Consider the following 15155-nt stretch of genomic DNA (forward strand, 5'->3'; position numbering starts at 1 on the left):
GTGTGTGTGTGTGTGTGTGTGTGTGTGTGTGTGTGTGTGTGTGTGTGTGTGTGTGTGTGAGAGAGTCTTTGTGTTTTGAGGTGAGTTTCTGCATGAGGCTTAAGAGACAGTATAAATGCAACCGTTTCCTCTTACAGACGCATGCAGGAAGACGCGCTGCTTTATTTAGCCTGTGAAGAACACACACACACACACTGCAGTGTGACCTCCAGAGACACACACACACACACAGTATCAGATGTGACACACACACTGCTGTCCATCTCCTTCATGAAACATGCACAGCCATGTGTTGGGTTACACATCAGCAGAAGGACATGTGTGTGTGTGTGTGTGTGTGTGTGTGTTGATTTCTTGCAGGTTTTGTCTAGAGCGGTTTTATTTATTGTTGCGTAATGACGTGCCGCTGCTGCTGTAAAAGCATGCGTTGATGACAGCATGACGGGATCTGACTCTGAATCACACTGATCTGTGTCTCTGAGCCTTCACTGATCCTGGAGTGATATTTGGCAGTTTTCAGAAGATGAATCCTAAATCAGGAAGCTGTTGATGATGTTTGTGTTGGTTGGCAGAAGCACAAATCACATGCAATTGAAAGTGTTTAGTGAGCGCAGGACCGGTCTGTTCACTCTTCAGTGTGCACTAGTGAGGGTGTGTGTCTCGTGTCCCTTCAGGCTGTTACATGTTCCCGTTCTGCTGGTGCCTGCTTTGTGCTAAATTTGATGTTGATGATGTGGGCAGGTAAAAAAAGCTCATCTATGTGTGATGTGATGTCAGGGGTGTGTGTGTGTGTGTGTGTGTGTGTGTATCACAGCTCCAACCACCCAGTTTCACACCCATAATTTCACAGATGAAGCCAATCTAGTGTGATGTCGGCTGTGTGTGTGTGTGTGTGTGTGTGTGTGTGTGTGTGTGTGTGTGTGTGTGTGTGTGTGTGCGCGTGAGAGAGGTCCGTCAGTAGATGTGTTCCTGTATCCAGAAGATCATGGCGTTAGAAACAGCGATGTCATGAGTTTGACTTCAGTGTTTGGATGAACTGATGAGATGTTTAAGGCTGGAATAAACTAGACAACTTTTGAAATCTCAACAGATCTTAAAACACTAGGCATCATAAACTTAGGAGACACGGGACAGAGAATAGTAGGTGTTCTAAAATCGGCTGAAAATATTAGATCTCCTCCGACTGGATTAAATCAGTCTGGAGTCTGATGCTGAAAAGTCTGTGAGCATCAGACACTAATGTTCTATGAAATCTGTCAACTCAGATCTCTGGCTCTGACTCTCAGTAATTAGCGTCACCTGCAGACTGTGAATCAGGGGAGATGAAGTTGTGCGGTGTTTCCAGCCTCGAGCTGAATGCAGCATTTCATTCACTTCAGATAAAACACGTAACTGTGTGTAGTTTTCTCCTCTCTCAGTGTTTGTTGTTAGGGTTGATCTCTACGAGATTCTGTTGTGTGCAGAATAATCATGCCAACTATGCGTGTGACTCTGCACTTTGTGTGTGTGTGTGTGTGTTGGACACACCTGTGCTGCAGGTAAGAAGAGCTTAAGTGCGTCAGACCGCAGAGCTCTGTCTGATCTCCTCCCGTCTCTCTCTCACAGATTAAAATGCTCCAGCGTGTGACTCCTGACATGTAAATGGCGTCGAAGGTGCGTGATGCTGTGCTCTGGTACCAGAAGAAGGTGAGAGATCTGAAATCGTTTGATGTTTGCTCACATTGAGCTTCTGTTTGTAACACTGATGATGATGATCTTCTGATGTCTCTGACTAACTGAAGGGTTTATTAGAGTTTGGTTCAGTTCACTGTAGTCATGGACAAATCCTGAGAATGTTTCCTGAATCGACGACTTCACAACAAAACAGAAGATGCTTCGTCAGAGCTACACTCTCAGGTTGTTCTCCTGCAGGGTTGTGTGCTCACTGTATGTTTAATGAAACTGAACTCGTGAATTATTGAGTCTTTTCCACCGTGTGACTTGAGTCCAGCATCGCCGTCTTCACCTCCAGCGTGCACATGACACCGTGCCGCGGTACTTATTGCCCCCGGCAACAATCAGACCAATCAGAGCTTCATGCTTGTGTTTCCACGGATCTCCAGAAACTCAAGCCGCACGACCTCCATCCTGAACCAGCGCTCCAACCCAGAAAACATTCATTACCATCGCCTCTTTAAACATGTCTGATCACATAATGAACACGTATAACGAGCTCTGGGTGTGTTTGCACTGACAGGTGACAGATCAGCGCGCTCTTCCAGTAAATATGAGTGAACGGTCCATGTCTGGAGAGCGTGTTTAAACAGGCAGCTGACTGATTGATTTGGATGTATAACCTGTCTGTCTCGTCTGTCAGATCGGTGCGTATGACCAGCAGATATGGGAGAAATCAGTGGAACAGCGAGAGATCAAGGTAACGAGTCAGCGACTCTTGATTAGACTTTCACTTGTTCATTCTGCCTCTGCAAGAGCATGTGTGTGTGTGTGTGTTAGTGTGTGTCTGTTAGTGTGTGTGTTATTCTCTCATTCTTCCTTTAAACGTGTCTCTGTCTCCCTTCCCTCGAAGCAGTTTATCAGCGGGGTGAGTACGGTGCCGCTCTCTGCCTGTAGGTGGCACTGCGTGTGGTGTTTTAACATGACTGGAAGCCTGTATCTGTGTGAGAGCATGATCAGACATCAGTAACCAGGGTTTACTGTAATCTACTGAGATTTAGCTGAACGTCTTAAACTCCTCCCACATACGTCTGATGATGATGATGATGAAATAGAGGCTCTGTTGTACGTTGTAGTCAGGATCTCATTGGCTGGAATATGGCAGCAGCTCGAGGGAATCTGCATTGAGTTTGTTTGTTTGTGTTGCTTTGACTGGTTGCGCCGTTACTCATGTTCGGCCGAATGTCTTGCGTAACGAGGGCTAGGCAGATGAAAATAAAGACAACAGAAAGTCTGAGTCAGGCTTCATTCAGCCCTGATCCTCTGAATGAGCAGCAGCGAGGACTGCATCCACTCACACCGACCGTCTGGATTCAGCACTAATCCTGATCAGTCGATCCGTTACCGTCATTCTACTGCAGCCTGAATCAACAACAGCAGCTAAAGCCTGTAACTAGAAGTGTTAAAGCCCCCCGTAGTGAAAATCAAGTTTTTTATGTTGTTTATTTGTCTATGTGGTGTTTTTAATATGCTTTTAGACAAACCATGTGCCAAGCCATTTATCAACACCATTGCTGAGTATTTTCTCCTTAAAACTGTAGTTTCTCAAAGGCTGACCCAGAACTGTGGTTTGAAACAGCCCTCGGTTTGCTACGTCACAAACCAATAACCAATCACGTCAAGGGAATGATTCCTATCACTAGCATGCAAAATATACCAATACCAGCACAAAACCAAATAGAAATTAGAACAAAAAACCCATGAAGCTGTGGTTTAACGTGAATTTAGAACCGCTAACTTGCATTATAATCCATGGCAACAGTGTAAAAGTAGCCTGGAGTCAGACCAGACACACGTATGATCGCCGGCACGAATTCAGAATCACAAACGGCTGTATTCAAGTCTTCAAGGCATCTTAGGACACAACATCATCAAGTAACTTTAACGAATGTTACAGTATTCACTGTAGTTGTCCGCTTATAAAAACATAGTTTCATCAGTCATTATCCGTGTATGCCATTGTTTTGTGTTTACTACAGTTCAGTGGATCAGGAGCCGCTGGCTGCTGTGACTGAGTGGAGGCGGGGCTCATTTGCATATTCATAGATCAGCGTATAGTAAATGAGGCAAGAGTGCTGAGTTACATTCAAGCTATTTTAAGGAAAAGAAAAGGAAAAAGACAAGAAAAAACATTTAAATGTCATTTTGATGATCAAAGATGAGTTTTAAGGGATAAAATATTTGACTACGGGGGACTTTAAAGTCATCTGTAATATTCTGAGTAAAAACAATAAACGATGCATGAACAGAGGATGTGTGTCCCAGGTTTTATCAATACTTAATGACAGTTTGAATGCAGCTCATCCAATCAGCATAGAATCTGAACGATCTATTTCATAATATTTTTCTCTTATGTCAGGACTGACTGTAGAGTTATTATTCAGATTCTGACAGGGAAGGTATTTTTGATGAAATGACTGTTCGTCTGCCATCAGCAGCGTATGTGAGTGTGCTGCTCGTATTCAACTTGTTTCTAAAGCATAATTTGTTGATTCCGCTGCTTTTAATTATTTGTGGAAATTAAAAAGATTTTTTATATTGTCAGGCCTGAACTGGTTTTAAAGTAATATTTTTGGAGAAGTTAAAGATTGGAATAAGAGAAGAGCGTTGGGTCACTCGAAGCGTCGTCCGCTACAACACGGCTTTAACCTGTGCTTTCCCATGAAAACAGCCGCAGGAAGTTAGCAGGGATGAACAGGAAGCACATCTGTGTTTTTGTTGTTTGCGGCTGGTTCTGATCTTGAGATCACTGCTGTCTGTGAGAATATCTGCTGTTTACAGCTGGTTATTAGCAGAAGACAGGCCGCGGTACACGGCTCTCTGGTTACATGAGCGCCAGTGCAACAGGAAACTAATGAGGGCATGAAACACAGCACTGCACCCTTAATAGACAGCATCACAAACACCATGAGAGGTGCAAGGCTCGTGTTTGTGTGTGAACTGATATTTGGAGGGCTTTATATGAATAAACTAATAATGAGTGTGACTAAAAGAGCAGCTTCAGATCCTGCTGAAAGTCTTTATTGCACTCTGGTTATGAATTCACTTATTGATCTTGTTAATCTTTATTAATTAAACTGATATGATGAGAAGTGTGTGTGGCGAGACGCATGGTTTGCCCCGTCAGTATGAATGAATGATCTGCTGTGGCAGAAGACACTAGCTGCGTCTCCATTACCCTTTAAATTGTGCCACTTGAAACTGTGAATACAAAAATACGCCTAATGGAAATAAAAGCTCCCATATGTCACAAAGTTTTTAAGCTTGCATGATGTGGTTTTTAGGCAATTCAGAAAAGGAATATATTGCAAAACTGCAATGTAAACGGGTCACCTGTACTATAACCTCCAAGGAACACTTCATACAAGGCCGCTCTCAAGTATAAAGGGCTTTTCTCGCCATGAATGCTTGGATAACCCCTTATTTACACGGACACTCTATTCAATGCTTGTTTTTATAGAAAAGCGTCCCATAAGCGGCTGTCTCCTTTGATTAAAAATAATGGCTAGTGCAGTGGCTGCAATGTACGCAAATGACTGTGTTGTGAGAGGAAAAAAATACGTTTCAGTCACACATCGGTGAATGGAAACGCTGTCATTATGCAAGTCTGTAATGGAAAATGCACCTGTAAGTCATCTTGTCACCTGTCTGTCTGTCTCTCTATCTGTCTGTCTGTCTGTCTGATGAGCATCTCTCTGTCTGTCTGTCTGTCTGTCTGTCTGTCTGTCTCTCTGTCTGATGAGCATCTGTCTGTCTGTCTCTCTATCTGTCTGTCTGTCTGTCTGTCTAATGAGCATCTCTCTGTCTGTCTGTCTGTCTGTCTGTCTGTCTCTCTGTCTGATGAGCATCTCTCTGTCTGTCTGTCTGTCTGTCTGTCTGTCTGTCTCTCTGTCTGATGAGCATCTGTCTGTCTGTCTCTCTGTCTGATGAGTGTCTGTCTGTCTGTCTGTCTGTCTCTGTCTCTGTCTGTCTGATGAGCATCTGTCTGTCTGTCTCTCTGTCTGTCTCTCTGTCTGATGAGTGTCTGTCTCTGTGTCTCTCTGTCTGATGAGCATCTGTCTGTCTGTCTCTCTGTCTGATGAGTGTCTGTCTCTGTGTCTGTCTGTCTGATGAGTGTCTGTCTGTCTGTCTCTCTGTCTGATGAGTGTCTGTCTGTCTGTCTGTCTGTCTCTGTGTCTGTCTGTCTGATGAGCATCTGTCTGTCTGTCTCTCTGTCTGATGAGTGTCTGTCTGTCTGTCTGTCTGTCTGTCTCTGTGTCTGTCTCTCTGTCTGTCTCTGTGTCTGTCTTCTGTCTGTTAGTGTCTGTCTGTCTCTGTCTCTGTGTCTGTCTGTCTGATCAGCATCTGTCTGTCTCTCTGTCTGTCTGTCTGTCTGTCTGTCTGTCTGTCTCTCTGTCTGTCTCTGTGTCTGTCTGTCTAATGAGTGTCTGTCTTCTCTGTGTCTGTCTGTCTAATGAGTGTCTGTCTATCTGATGAGTGTCTGTCTATCTGTCTGTCGCTCTGTCTGATGAGCATCTCTCTGTCTGTCTGTCTGATGAGCATCTGTCTGTCTGCAGGGTCTGAGGAACAAACCGAAGAAGACCGGTCACGTGAAGCCGGACCTGATTGATGTGGATCTGGTCAGAGGTCAGACACACATACCTGTATTTGATGTTTTTGGTGTCTGTGTTCATGTCACGTTCAGGTCCGTTTCACAGGTCAGTCGCGGCTCGTAACTCGTCTTGGGTTTTATTCGTCAGGTTCTGCGTTTGCTAAAGCGAAGCCCGAGAGCCCGTGGACCTCTCTGACCCGGAAGGGCATCGTTAGAGTGGTTTTCTTCCCATTTTTCTTCCGCTGGTGGATTCAGGTGACGTCGAGAGCCATCTTCTACCTGCTGCTGTCTCTCTACCTGCTGCAGGGTGAGCGTTTCTTCAAACACATCGCTTGTTTTTCAGCAGACTAATGTCAGACAGAATTATTGTATCATGCTGTCTGTCCTTACTGTGATTGGAGTGTGGTCTTGGTCAGGTGTGTTTGTGACGCACTGATGGTGATTCACATCTACACGTCCAACTGCAGTCGCTCCTTCAGTTCGACTGAATGACACGTATGATTGGTTTTATGTTGTTCATTGAGGTCACTGTAGTTGTTTTTCTCGTCAGAGACGTGTGTAAATAGATCTGGGTGGAGTTAAGGTGCTTTTATTTTTACAGGTTACTAAAGAGAACAGGGAGAGTGTGTAATCATTGAGTAACAAATCTCTCCTTAAAATAATCCATGTTTGTCATGGCTGAAAGTGAAGCTTTAATCTGAGTTTATTTTACTGTCCTAATGATGGACATTTCTTTGATTAGCTGCACTGGATTATGTGTGTTTTCCTGTCACTCATGAGTGGAGAAGTGCCGCTCATGTCATCGGTGTGTGTTTGTGTTGCAGTGCTGGCGGCGGCGTTGTTTTTCAGCATCTCCAGTCCTCACGGCATCCCCGTCACCGAGGTGTTTGGCGGCATCTGGCTGATGCTGCTGTTAGGAACCGTTCACTGCCAGATCGTCTCCACACACACTCCTAAAGCCAGCGGCGGCGGCGGCAGCGGGAAGCGTCGCAGGTCAGACTCTCCTCTATGTGTGACTGGTTTCTCCTGAAGTTCAGCCGTCTCACTGACAGTGAAACACTACAGATGAAATCAGGGAAGCGTCAGAACGTCGAGATGATTCTGCTGAATTCATGAAAATCTTTCTCTTGATTTGAGGATCCAAATCAAATTCACACTTGTGACAGGCACTTATGTCTTCATTATAAGGGTATTGTCAGCATCATAAAAAGATATGCCATTACAAGCACAAATGACCAGTCATATTCCAGAAGCATGAATAGAAATGAATTCTCTAAAGGATATAAAATCCAAATGATTTTGATTAACAAGCTCCAATGCAAATGAATAATTTTAGAGTTCGGTTGAATCATCTCCGCTGAGTCGGCGTCTCTTTCAGGCCTTTCGCTTCGCTTGACTTTGGGAATCAAAGTTCGCTCCATTTTAAGATTTCTAAGTTTTCTGCACTTTACTGTCTCTCGCTAAAGGAAGTTGAGGAAAGCGGCTCATTTGGACATTCATAGAGAAGGCGACGGCTCTAGCACTACTGATAACACGCAGGAGGGGGCGCCGCAGGGCTCGCTGTCCGCCGGCTCACGCAGCCTCGTCGCTTTCTTCAGAGATTTCTGGCATGGTATCTTTAAAGCGGGGTGTGTATTTCTCTCTTTCTTTCATTTCCTCTAACAATCTTCTTGGCTACAAGTCTTTTCCTGAAACCACGTCTTTGTGCTGCAGTGCAGTTTTAAGTCTCTCTTTGAGGTTCCTCACTAGATAAAGGGATTTTGTAGCTATTTTATTCCATTTGCTCTGTTTCAGTTGTTTTTCCCCCAGAAGCACAGCTGTGACTGTCTCCAGAAACCGGTTCTCTTTCTACTGATTCACAAGCTCCCATCAGCGTTTGTTGTAGAGAACAGAGCTGCGCTTCCACACGTCACTTGATCAAACGCACAGCCTTTAGTAGAACCTGCTCTTTTCCTTACTGTCCCATCAGGTCTAAAAAGTCCAAGCTGTCCATCGATAAGTCTACAGAGACGGACAATGGATACGTGTCTCTGGACGGCCGCATCACCAGCAAAAGCAGCGAGGAGGGTTTACAGCTGCACGAGCCTCACTGCGACCTGCTGCGCTCCGAGACACACTGGAGCCTCCAGCACCCCCGAAACCAGCTGATCCTGCCGCCCACGGGCAAGGTACACACACACACACACACACACACACACACACACACACACACACACACCTCACTCACACACACACATACACCTCACACACCTCACACACCCTGCTGTCACTCACACTCACACTACTCACTCACACACACACACACACACACACACACTCACACACACTCCTCACTAACTCACACACACTAACTCACACACACACACACTCACAGACACACACACACACACACACACACTCACTCATTCATTCCTTTTATTTATAAAGCACTTTACAACTGCACCTGAAGGCCAAAGTGCTGTACAATCAACATACAGCTATATACAATACATAACACAGACAGTCCAAATAAAAACACAGATACTAGCCCAACTCCTTGAAAGCTAATGACAAGAAATTATTTTTAACCCCAGATTTGAAAACATTTATGGATGTAATCTCTCTAATCTCAGAGCCTTGGACCTGCAACAGCTAAGGCCTGATCCTCTCTCAGCTTTAAATGAGCTCGTGGGACAGTAAGAAACAACTTATATGTTGATCTTAAAGACCTAGATGACTGTGGGCAAGTAATCATCTCAGACAAAAAAGCAGTAGCCATTCCATGCACTGCCTTGAACACATACAACAGAACCTGATATTTTATCCTGAAACCCACTGGTTGCTATCTGCGTGAGACCAAGATAGGAGAGATGTGTTGACTCTTCTGAGCATTCACAAGCAGCCTAGCTTCTGCATTCTGAGCTAGTTGTAAGCGTGAAATAATGGTCTGACAGGACCCCACATAAAAAAACATTACAGCAGTCCAGACAAAATACTCTAAAGGCAGTAATGACCTTTTCTAAATCTTTCATCAACAAAATAGGTTTTAATTGAGCAAGAGACGTAATCTGGGAAATACAACTCTATACCACAGCATTAACCTGCTTGTCACATTTTAAAACTCCTAAATTCCTTATCTTCATGACAGTAGGCTGACCAAGGACCTAAATAAGTGGCAATGTCTGAGCATCCTCTACCTTCAACTGAACCAAATTGTGAGCAATCCAGCTCTTCACCTCTTCCAGACAGGCTAAAAGTACATTTGAACCACAATTCTCTCCATGTTTCAAAGGGAGAAATTTGTCTATCATCGGCATTCAAATGGTAAGACAAACTGTATTTCTTAAAAATCGAGCATAGAGACAGCATGTAAAAAGAAAACAATACAGGGCCAATAACAGAACCCTGAGGAACCCCACAGGCAATGGAGGCTGTAGATGAAACAAAGTCACCGTACTTCACTGAAAATACTCTGTTCACAAAATAAGACTTGAACCACTCCCAAATAAATGTGATCAACGCTTTAGGAGAATCCCATGATCTACTGTATCAAAGGCCACACTAAACTCACACACACCACCAAAACCTCACACACACACACACTCACACACACACTCACACTCACACTCCTAAACTCACACACACTAACACTCACACAAACACACACACTCACACACACTAACACACACACACACACACACACACACACTCACACTCACTCACACACATTTATTCCTTTTATTTATAAAGCACTTTACAACTGCACCTGAAGGCCAAAGTGCTGTACAATCAAACATACAGCTATATACAATACATAACACAGACAGTCCAAATAAAAACACAGATACTAGCCCAACTCCTTGAAAGCTAATGACAAGAAATTATTTTTAACCCCAGATTTGAAAACATTTATGGATGTAATCTCTCTAATCTCAGAGCCTTGGACCTGCAACAGCTAAGGCCTGATCCTCTCTCAGATTTAAATGAGCTCGTGGGACAGTAAGAAACAACTTATATGTTGCTCTTAAAGACCTAGATGACTGTCGGAAAGTAATCAGCTCAGAGAAAAAAAGCAGTAGCCATTCCATGCACTGCCTTGAACACATACAACAGAACCTGATATTTTATCCTGAAACCCCACTGGTTGCTATCTGCGTGAGACCAAGATAGGAGAGATGTGTTGACTTTTCTTAGCATTCACAAGCAGCCTAGCTTCTGCATTCTGAGCTAGTTGTAAGCGTGAAATAATGGTCTGACAGGACCCCACATAAAAAACATTACAGCAGTCCAGACAAAATACTCTAAAGGCAGTAATGACCTTTTCTAAATCTTTCATCAACAAAATAGGTTTTAATTGAGCAAGAGACGTAATCTGGGAAATACAACTCTATACCACAGCATTAACCTGCTTGTCACATTTTAAAACTCCGAAATTCCTTATCTTCATGACAGTAGGCTGACCAAGGACCAATAAGTGGCAATGTCTGAGCATCCTCTACCTTCAACTGAACCAAATTGTGAGCAATCCAGCTCTTCACCTCTTCCAGACAGGCTAAAAGTACATTTGAACCACAATTCTCTCCATGTTTCAAAGGGAGAAATTTGTCTATCATCGGCATTCAAATGGTAAGACAAAACTGCTGTATTTCTTAAAAAAATCGAGACAGCATGTAAAAAGAAAACAATACAGGGCCAATAACAGAACCCTGAGGAACCCCACAGGCAATGGAGGCTGTAGATGAAACAAAGTCACCGTACTTCACTGAAAATACTCTGTTCACAAAATAAGACTTGAACCACTCCCAAATAAATGTGATCAACGCTTTAGGAGAATCCCATGATCTACTGTATCAAAGGCTGCACTCAAGTCCAGTAGATTCAGAGCTGCAGAATACACGCACACACACACACACACGTGGAGCCATGACTGACGTGTGTTTTGTGCGTGTCAGTGTCCGTCTGAGGCTGCGGCTCCTCGTGGAGTGGAGAACATGTCGGGTGAAGCGTCCAGTGAAGAAGACCCAGAGAACTACAGCACCCTCCGCAGAGGAGTGGAGCGCAAGAACAGCGACTGCACGCTGCGCAACAGGAAAGCACACCACTACAAGAAGCATTACACTGCTGAGGTAAAACACACACACACACACACACACACACACACACACACGATCAGTTCTTCTGTAGGAGCACAGACACAGACTCCTTCATGTGTGGTTTGGTCTCAGGAGACGCTGAAGTCGAACACCAGCTGCAGCTCGCGGTGCTCCAGCTCCAGGACGCAGGACTCTGAGAGCGCGCGGCACGAGTCTGAGACGGAGGATGTTCTGTGGGAGGACTTCCTGCACTGCGCCGAGTGCCGCTCCTCCTGCTCCAGCGAAACAGACGCCGACGGATCCGCCATCTGCTCTGCCTCCAAGAAAGAGTTCAGAGACGACCCGTTTCATCAGGTGCGTTGCAGATCCTCCGCTGGTGCCTCACTGGTTCAGATTTGAGCTGCTGGAGCCAGCTGTTCAATAGTAATCTGATCAGATTTTGGCCGTTGGATTGGATCAAATCTTGAAAATGGGTTGTTTAAGAGAAAAAGGATTCTGAATTCGGATTAGATCACAAAATCCAATCTTGGTTTTGATCTGGATTAAATCAGTTTGTGTTGTAAAGTGTTTTAGTGAGATTGGGATAACATTTGTAACGTGTAATATCCTTAAATCCCCAAATAGCTGTCAATATCAAAAGTTTTTTTTTTTTTTTTTTTTATCACTTTTTGTAAACTACATTGGCACAATCATCAGAGATGGACCAGTCAGAAGTAGTTAGTGTTTTTTTTCCCATCTCTTTTTTTTTTTCCATCAGCATGTCCCTTTAGGGCCTCCGTAGAGCACTAGTAATCCAGATTTGGAAATCTGAAAAGTGTGTATCTGGATCAGGGTGATGCAAGTCAATTTTGCTTTGAAAAAAGTAAGATGGGTTACCTGGTCTTGGATCGCAGAACATGGGATTTCCAAATCCAGATCATTCTGATCCAGATGAAACTTTGAACAACTGGCCCCTGGTGTTTTGTTGCAGTAAGCATGTAAATGATGCGTGTGTGTGTGTGCGTGTGTGTGTGTGTGTGTCGCTCTGCTGCTGGAGAAGGTCACGTGCCGTGGCTGCACAGCTCTAATCCGGGCCTGGAGCGCGTCAGCGCCATCGTGTGGGAAGGAAACGAATGCAAGAAAGCAGACATGTCTGTGCTGGAAATCAGCGGCATGATTATGAACAGGGTGAGTGTGACGCAGAGGAAGGAAGGCAGTGAACTGATGAACTCTGAACGCCTCGTGACACCCACACGCTCTCGCCCGCAGGTCAATCTCTACACTCCAGGGATCGGCTATCAGATCTTCGGGAACCTGGTGTCTGTGACGCTGGGGTTGACTCCGTTTGCGTTCAGACTGTTCCAGCACAAAGAGCCGGAGCAGCTGGCGTCTCTGTCGGCCGGTGAGCTGGTGTCTGTGGCCTTCGGCTCGTCCGCTGACGCTCTGGTGATGGCGATGGTGAGCGTGAGCTTCGTGGTGCGGGTCTGTCTCATCTGGCTCTTCTTCTTCTTGCTCAGCGTCGCTGAGAGGACGTACAGGCAGGTGAGTGCGGCGTCAGCATCCACACGCCGAGCCCCGAGCTTCCTGTCCAGCGTCTCAGCGTTTGTCTGATCCTGGTTTTTCAGCGGCTGCTGTTTGCGAAGTTGTTCGGTCACTTGACGTCGGCGCGGAGAGCCAGAAAATCAGAGGTCCCTCATTTCCGGCTGAAGAAGGTGCAGAACATTAAGATGTGGCTGTCGCTGCGCTCTTACCTGAAGGTACGGCGCTCACTGAGCTCTCAGTTTAGTCCTTGATGAGATACTCGTGTCCCTAACGCGGGGATGATTCCCGTCTGTCTCTGTGTGCAGCGGCGAGGTCCGCAGCGCTCGGTGGACGTGATCGTCTCCTCTGCGTTTCTGCTCACGCTCTCGGTGGTCTTCATCTGCTGCGCTCAGGTCAGTCGCTGCATGAACTCCGTGTGTGTCTCTGGTGACTAGCGTGTTTTGCTCCGGTGTTGATGGCAGTGTTTCTCCTGCAGCTGCTGCACGTGCACGAGACGTTCCTGGAGCTTCACTATAACTGGGAGCTGATGATCTGGTGCGCCTCGCTGTCGCTGTACCTGCTGCGGTTCGTCACGCTGGGCTCAGAAACCAGCAAGAAATACAGCAACACCTCCATCTTACTCACAGAACAGGTACACACACACACACACACACACACACACACACACACACACACACACGAGATACTGTAAAACACACAGACATCCCTGAGTCTCATCTGATGTGTTTCTGTTTCAGATTAACTTGTACTTGAAAATGGAAAAGAAACCAAATAAGAAAGAAGAACTCACTCTGGTCAACAACGTCCTCAAACTGGCCACCAAATTACTGAAGGTATCAGAACACAAACACACACACACACACACACACACACACACACACACACACACGCGATCGCAGCCGGACTCTGAAGCGCTGACCCTGTCTCTGTCCCGCAGGAGTTGGATGCTCCGTTCCGTCTGTACGGTCTGACCATGAATCCTCTGCTGTATAACATCACTCAGGTGGTGATTCTGTCGGCCGTGTCGGGGGTCATCAGCGACCTGCTGGGCTTCAACCTGAAGGTGAGAGCCGCTCGCTGTGGATTGTGAGTCTCTCATATTGTTGACAGTGTGTTCACAGTTTGTGTGTTTGGTTCACAGCTGTGGAAGATCAAATCATGATTCTGCGCTGATTTCAGCTTCACGAGGCGAGGCTGCGTCTCAAACACACGGCGGCGCTGTTTTCCCTCGACGGGCTTCCTGACAATGAACTCTTGACCTGTTGTTCGGTCATATCAGAGTGCTTGTGCAATTCAGCTATTTATTTTACCCTTTCAGTGTTTTTTTATTCTGAAGTATTTGTTTTAGCTGTTACAATTGTTTTAAGTATTATTTTAGCTCGTGATGTGACGTTCTCATAGGAAAGCTAATCAGCGCAGTCTGATCTGAGTTACTGAAACCAGGAGAAAAGCCCCATCATGACGTGATGACACACACACACACAACTGAAACTGCCGTCTTACACGCGTGTGAGTTTCATCAGATGATCTGCAGTTTTTCAGCTTTGTTTTTATTCTCAGCAATAAGTGTGAGTGAGTTCAGATGAACACTGCTGCGTCTGCTCACACACTGATTCAGGAGCTCCACGTGTCGTCTGTGACCCACACACACTCCGTCGGTCTGTAAACACCTGTGTGTCAGTTAGGAAAGCCTCAAAATGTGCACTTTAAAGAAGAAAATGTTACAGGTTTCAGTCATGTTACAGTCAGAGTCAACGGGACAGATGGCGTAGCGACCAAAGTGTTTTTCTTTTCCTTTGTTTTCGCTGGAGATGAATGTATTCGACTCTCTGAACTCTGCTTTGTAAAGGGGACTGACAGAGTTACTTCTTTTGTTGTTGTGATGCTGTTTAAAGTTTGATATTTCTGTTCATGGAGGGAAAATGTTCTGTTACTAAGAAACACTATTTAAAGAAATGGAGAAACTGAACGTCTCGTACGCTTTTCAGAGAGAATCTTGTGTTTCTAGTTTCTGTGTATGAATCTCAGATGAAGGTACGGCCAGCTTCACGAGAATCTTGTGCTGGTGAAACTTATATTTCAACACACTGTACAAAATAAATCTCTCATGAAAAGTGTTTTTAGCGCTCAAACTTCTTGATCTGATCAGGTGCATCAACCATCGGCTAACTAACCTGTGAACTCACCAGGTATGTGCGGTATCCGGCTGAACGGGTCGTGCACAAATTACAAATGTCAAATAATTTTAGTTGACATCT

General features: G+C 45.1%; 1 protein-coding gene across 4 annotated transcripts in view; it reads left to right on the forward strand.

Moving 5' to 3' along the window:
* Positions 1-15014, forward strand: part of LOC109054867 (protein PHTF2-like) — an 18440-nt gene extending 3426 nt beyond the window's left edge. For 2 of the 4 annotated variants that reach the window (XM_042721503.1, XM_042721504.1), the window contains 18 exons: positions 1606-1686; positions 2357-2413; positions 2570-2581; positions 6270-6339; positions 6453-6611; positions 7129-7297; positions 7771-7932; positions 8274-8472; positions 11236-11409; positions 11509-11730; positions 12415-12543; positions 12625-12897; positions 12981-13112; positions 13203-13289; positions 13373-13528; positions 13635-13730; positions 13835-13960; positions 14039-15014. In XM_042721503.1, the coding sequence (XP_042577437.1) occupies positions 1642-1686; positions 2357-2413; positions 2570-2581; positions 6270-6339; positions 6453-6611; positions 7129-7297; positions 7771-7932; positions 8274-8472; positions 11236-11409; positions 11509-11730; positions 12415-12543; positions 12625-12897; positions 12981-13112; positions 13203-13289; positions 13373-13528; positions 13635-13730; positions 13835-13960; positions 14039-14059 (2289 nt within the window). In that variant the 5' untranslated portion in view covers positions 1606-1641 and the 3' untranslated portion in view covers positions 14060-15014. The remainder of the gene's footprint in view (positions 1-1605; positions 1687-2356; positions 2414-2569; positions 2582-6269; positions 6340-6452; positions 6612-7128; positions 7298-7770; positions 7933-8273; positions 8473-11235; positions 11410-11508; positions 11731-12414; positions 12544-12624; positions 12898-12980; positions 13113-13202; positions 13290-13372; positions 13529-13634; positions 13731-13834; positions 13961-14038) is intronic. The other 2 variants (XM_042721507.1, XM_042721505.1) reach the window with 2 other exon arrangements.
* The last annotated feature ends 141 nt before the right edge of the window (positions 15015-15155 follow it).

This window comes from Cyprinus carpio, chromosome B4 (genome assembly GCF_018340385.1).
Source record: "Cyprinus carpio isolate SPL01 chromosome B4, ASM1834038v1, whole genome shotgun sequence".
Taxonomy (NCBI): Eukaryota; Metazoa; Chordata; class Actinopteri; order Cypriniformes; family Cyprinidae; genus Cyprinus; species Cyprinus carpio.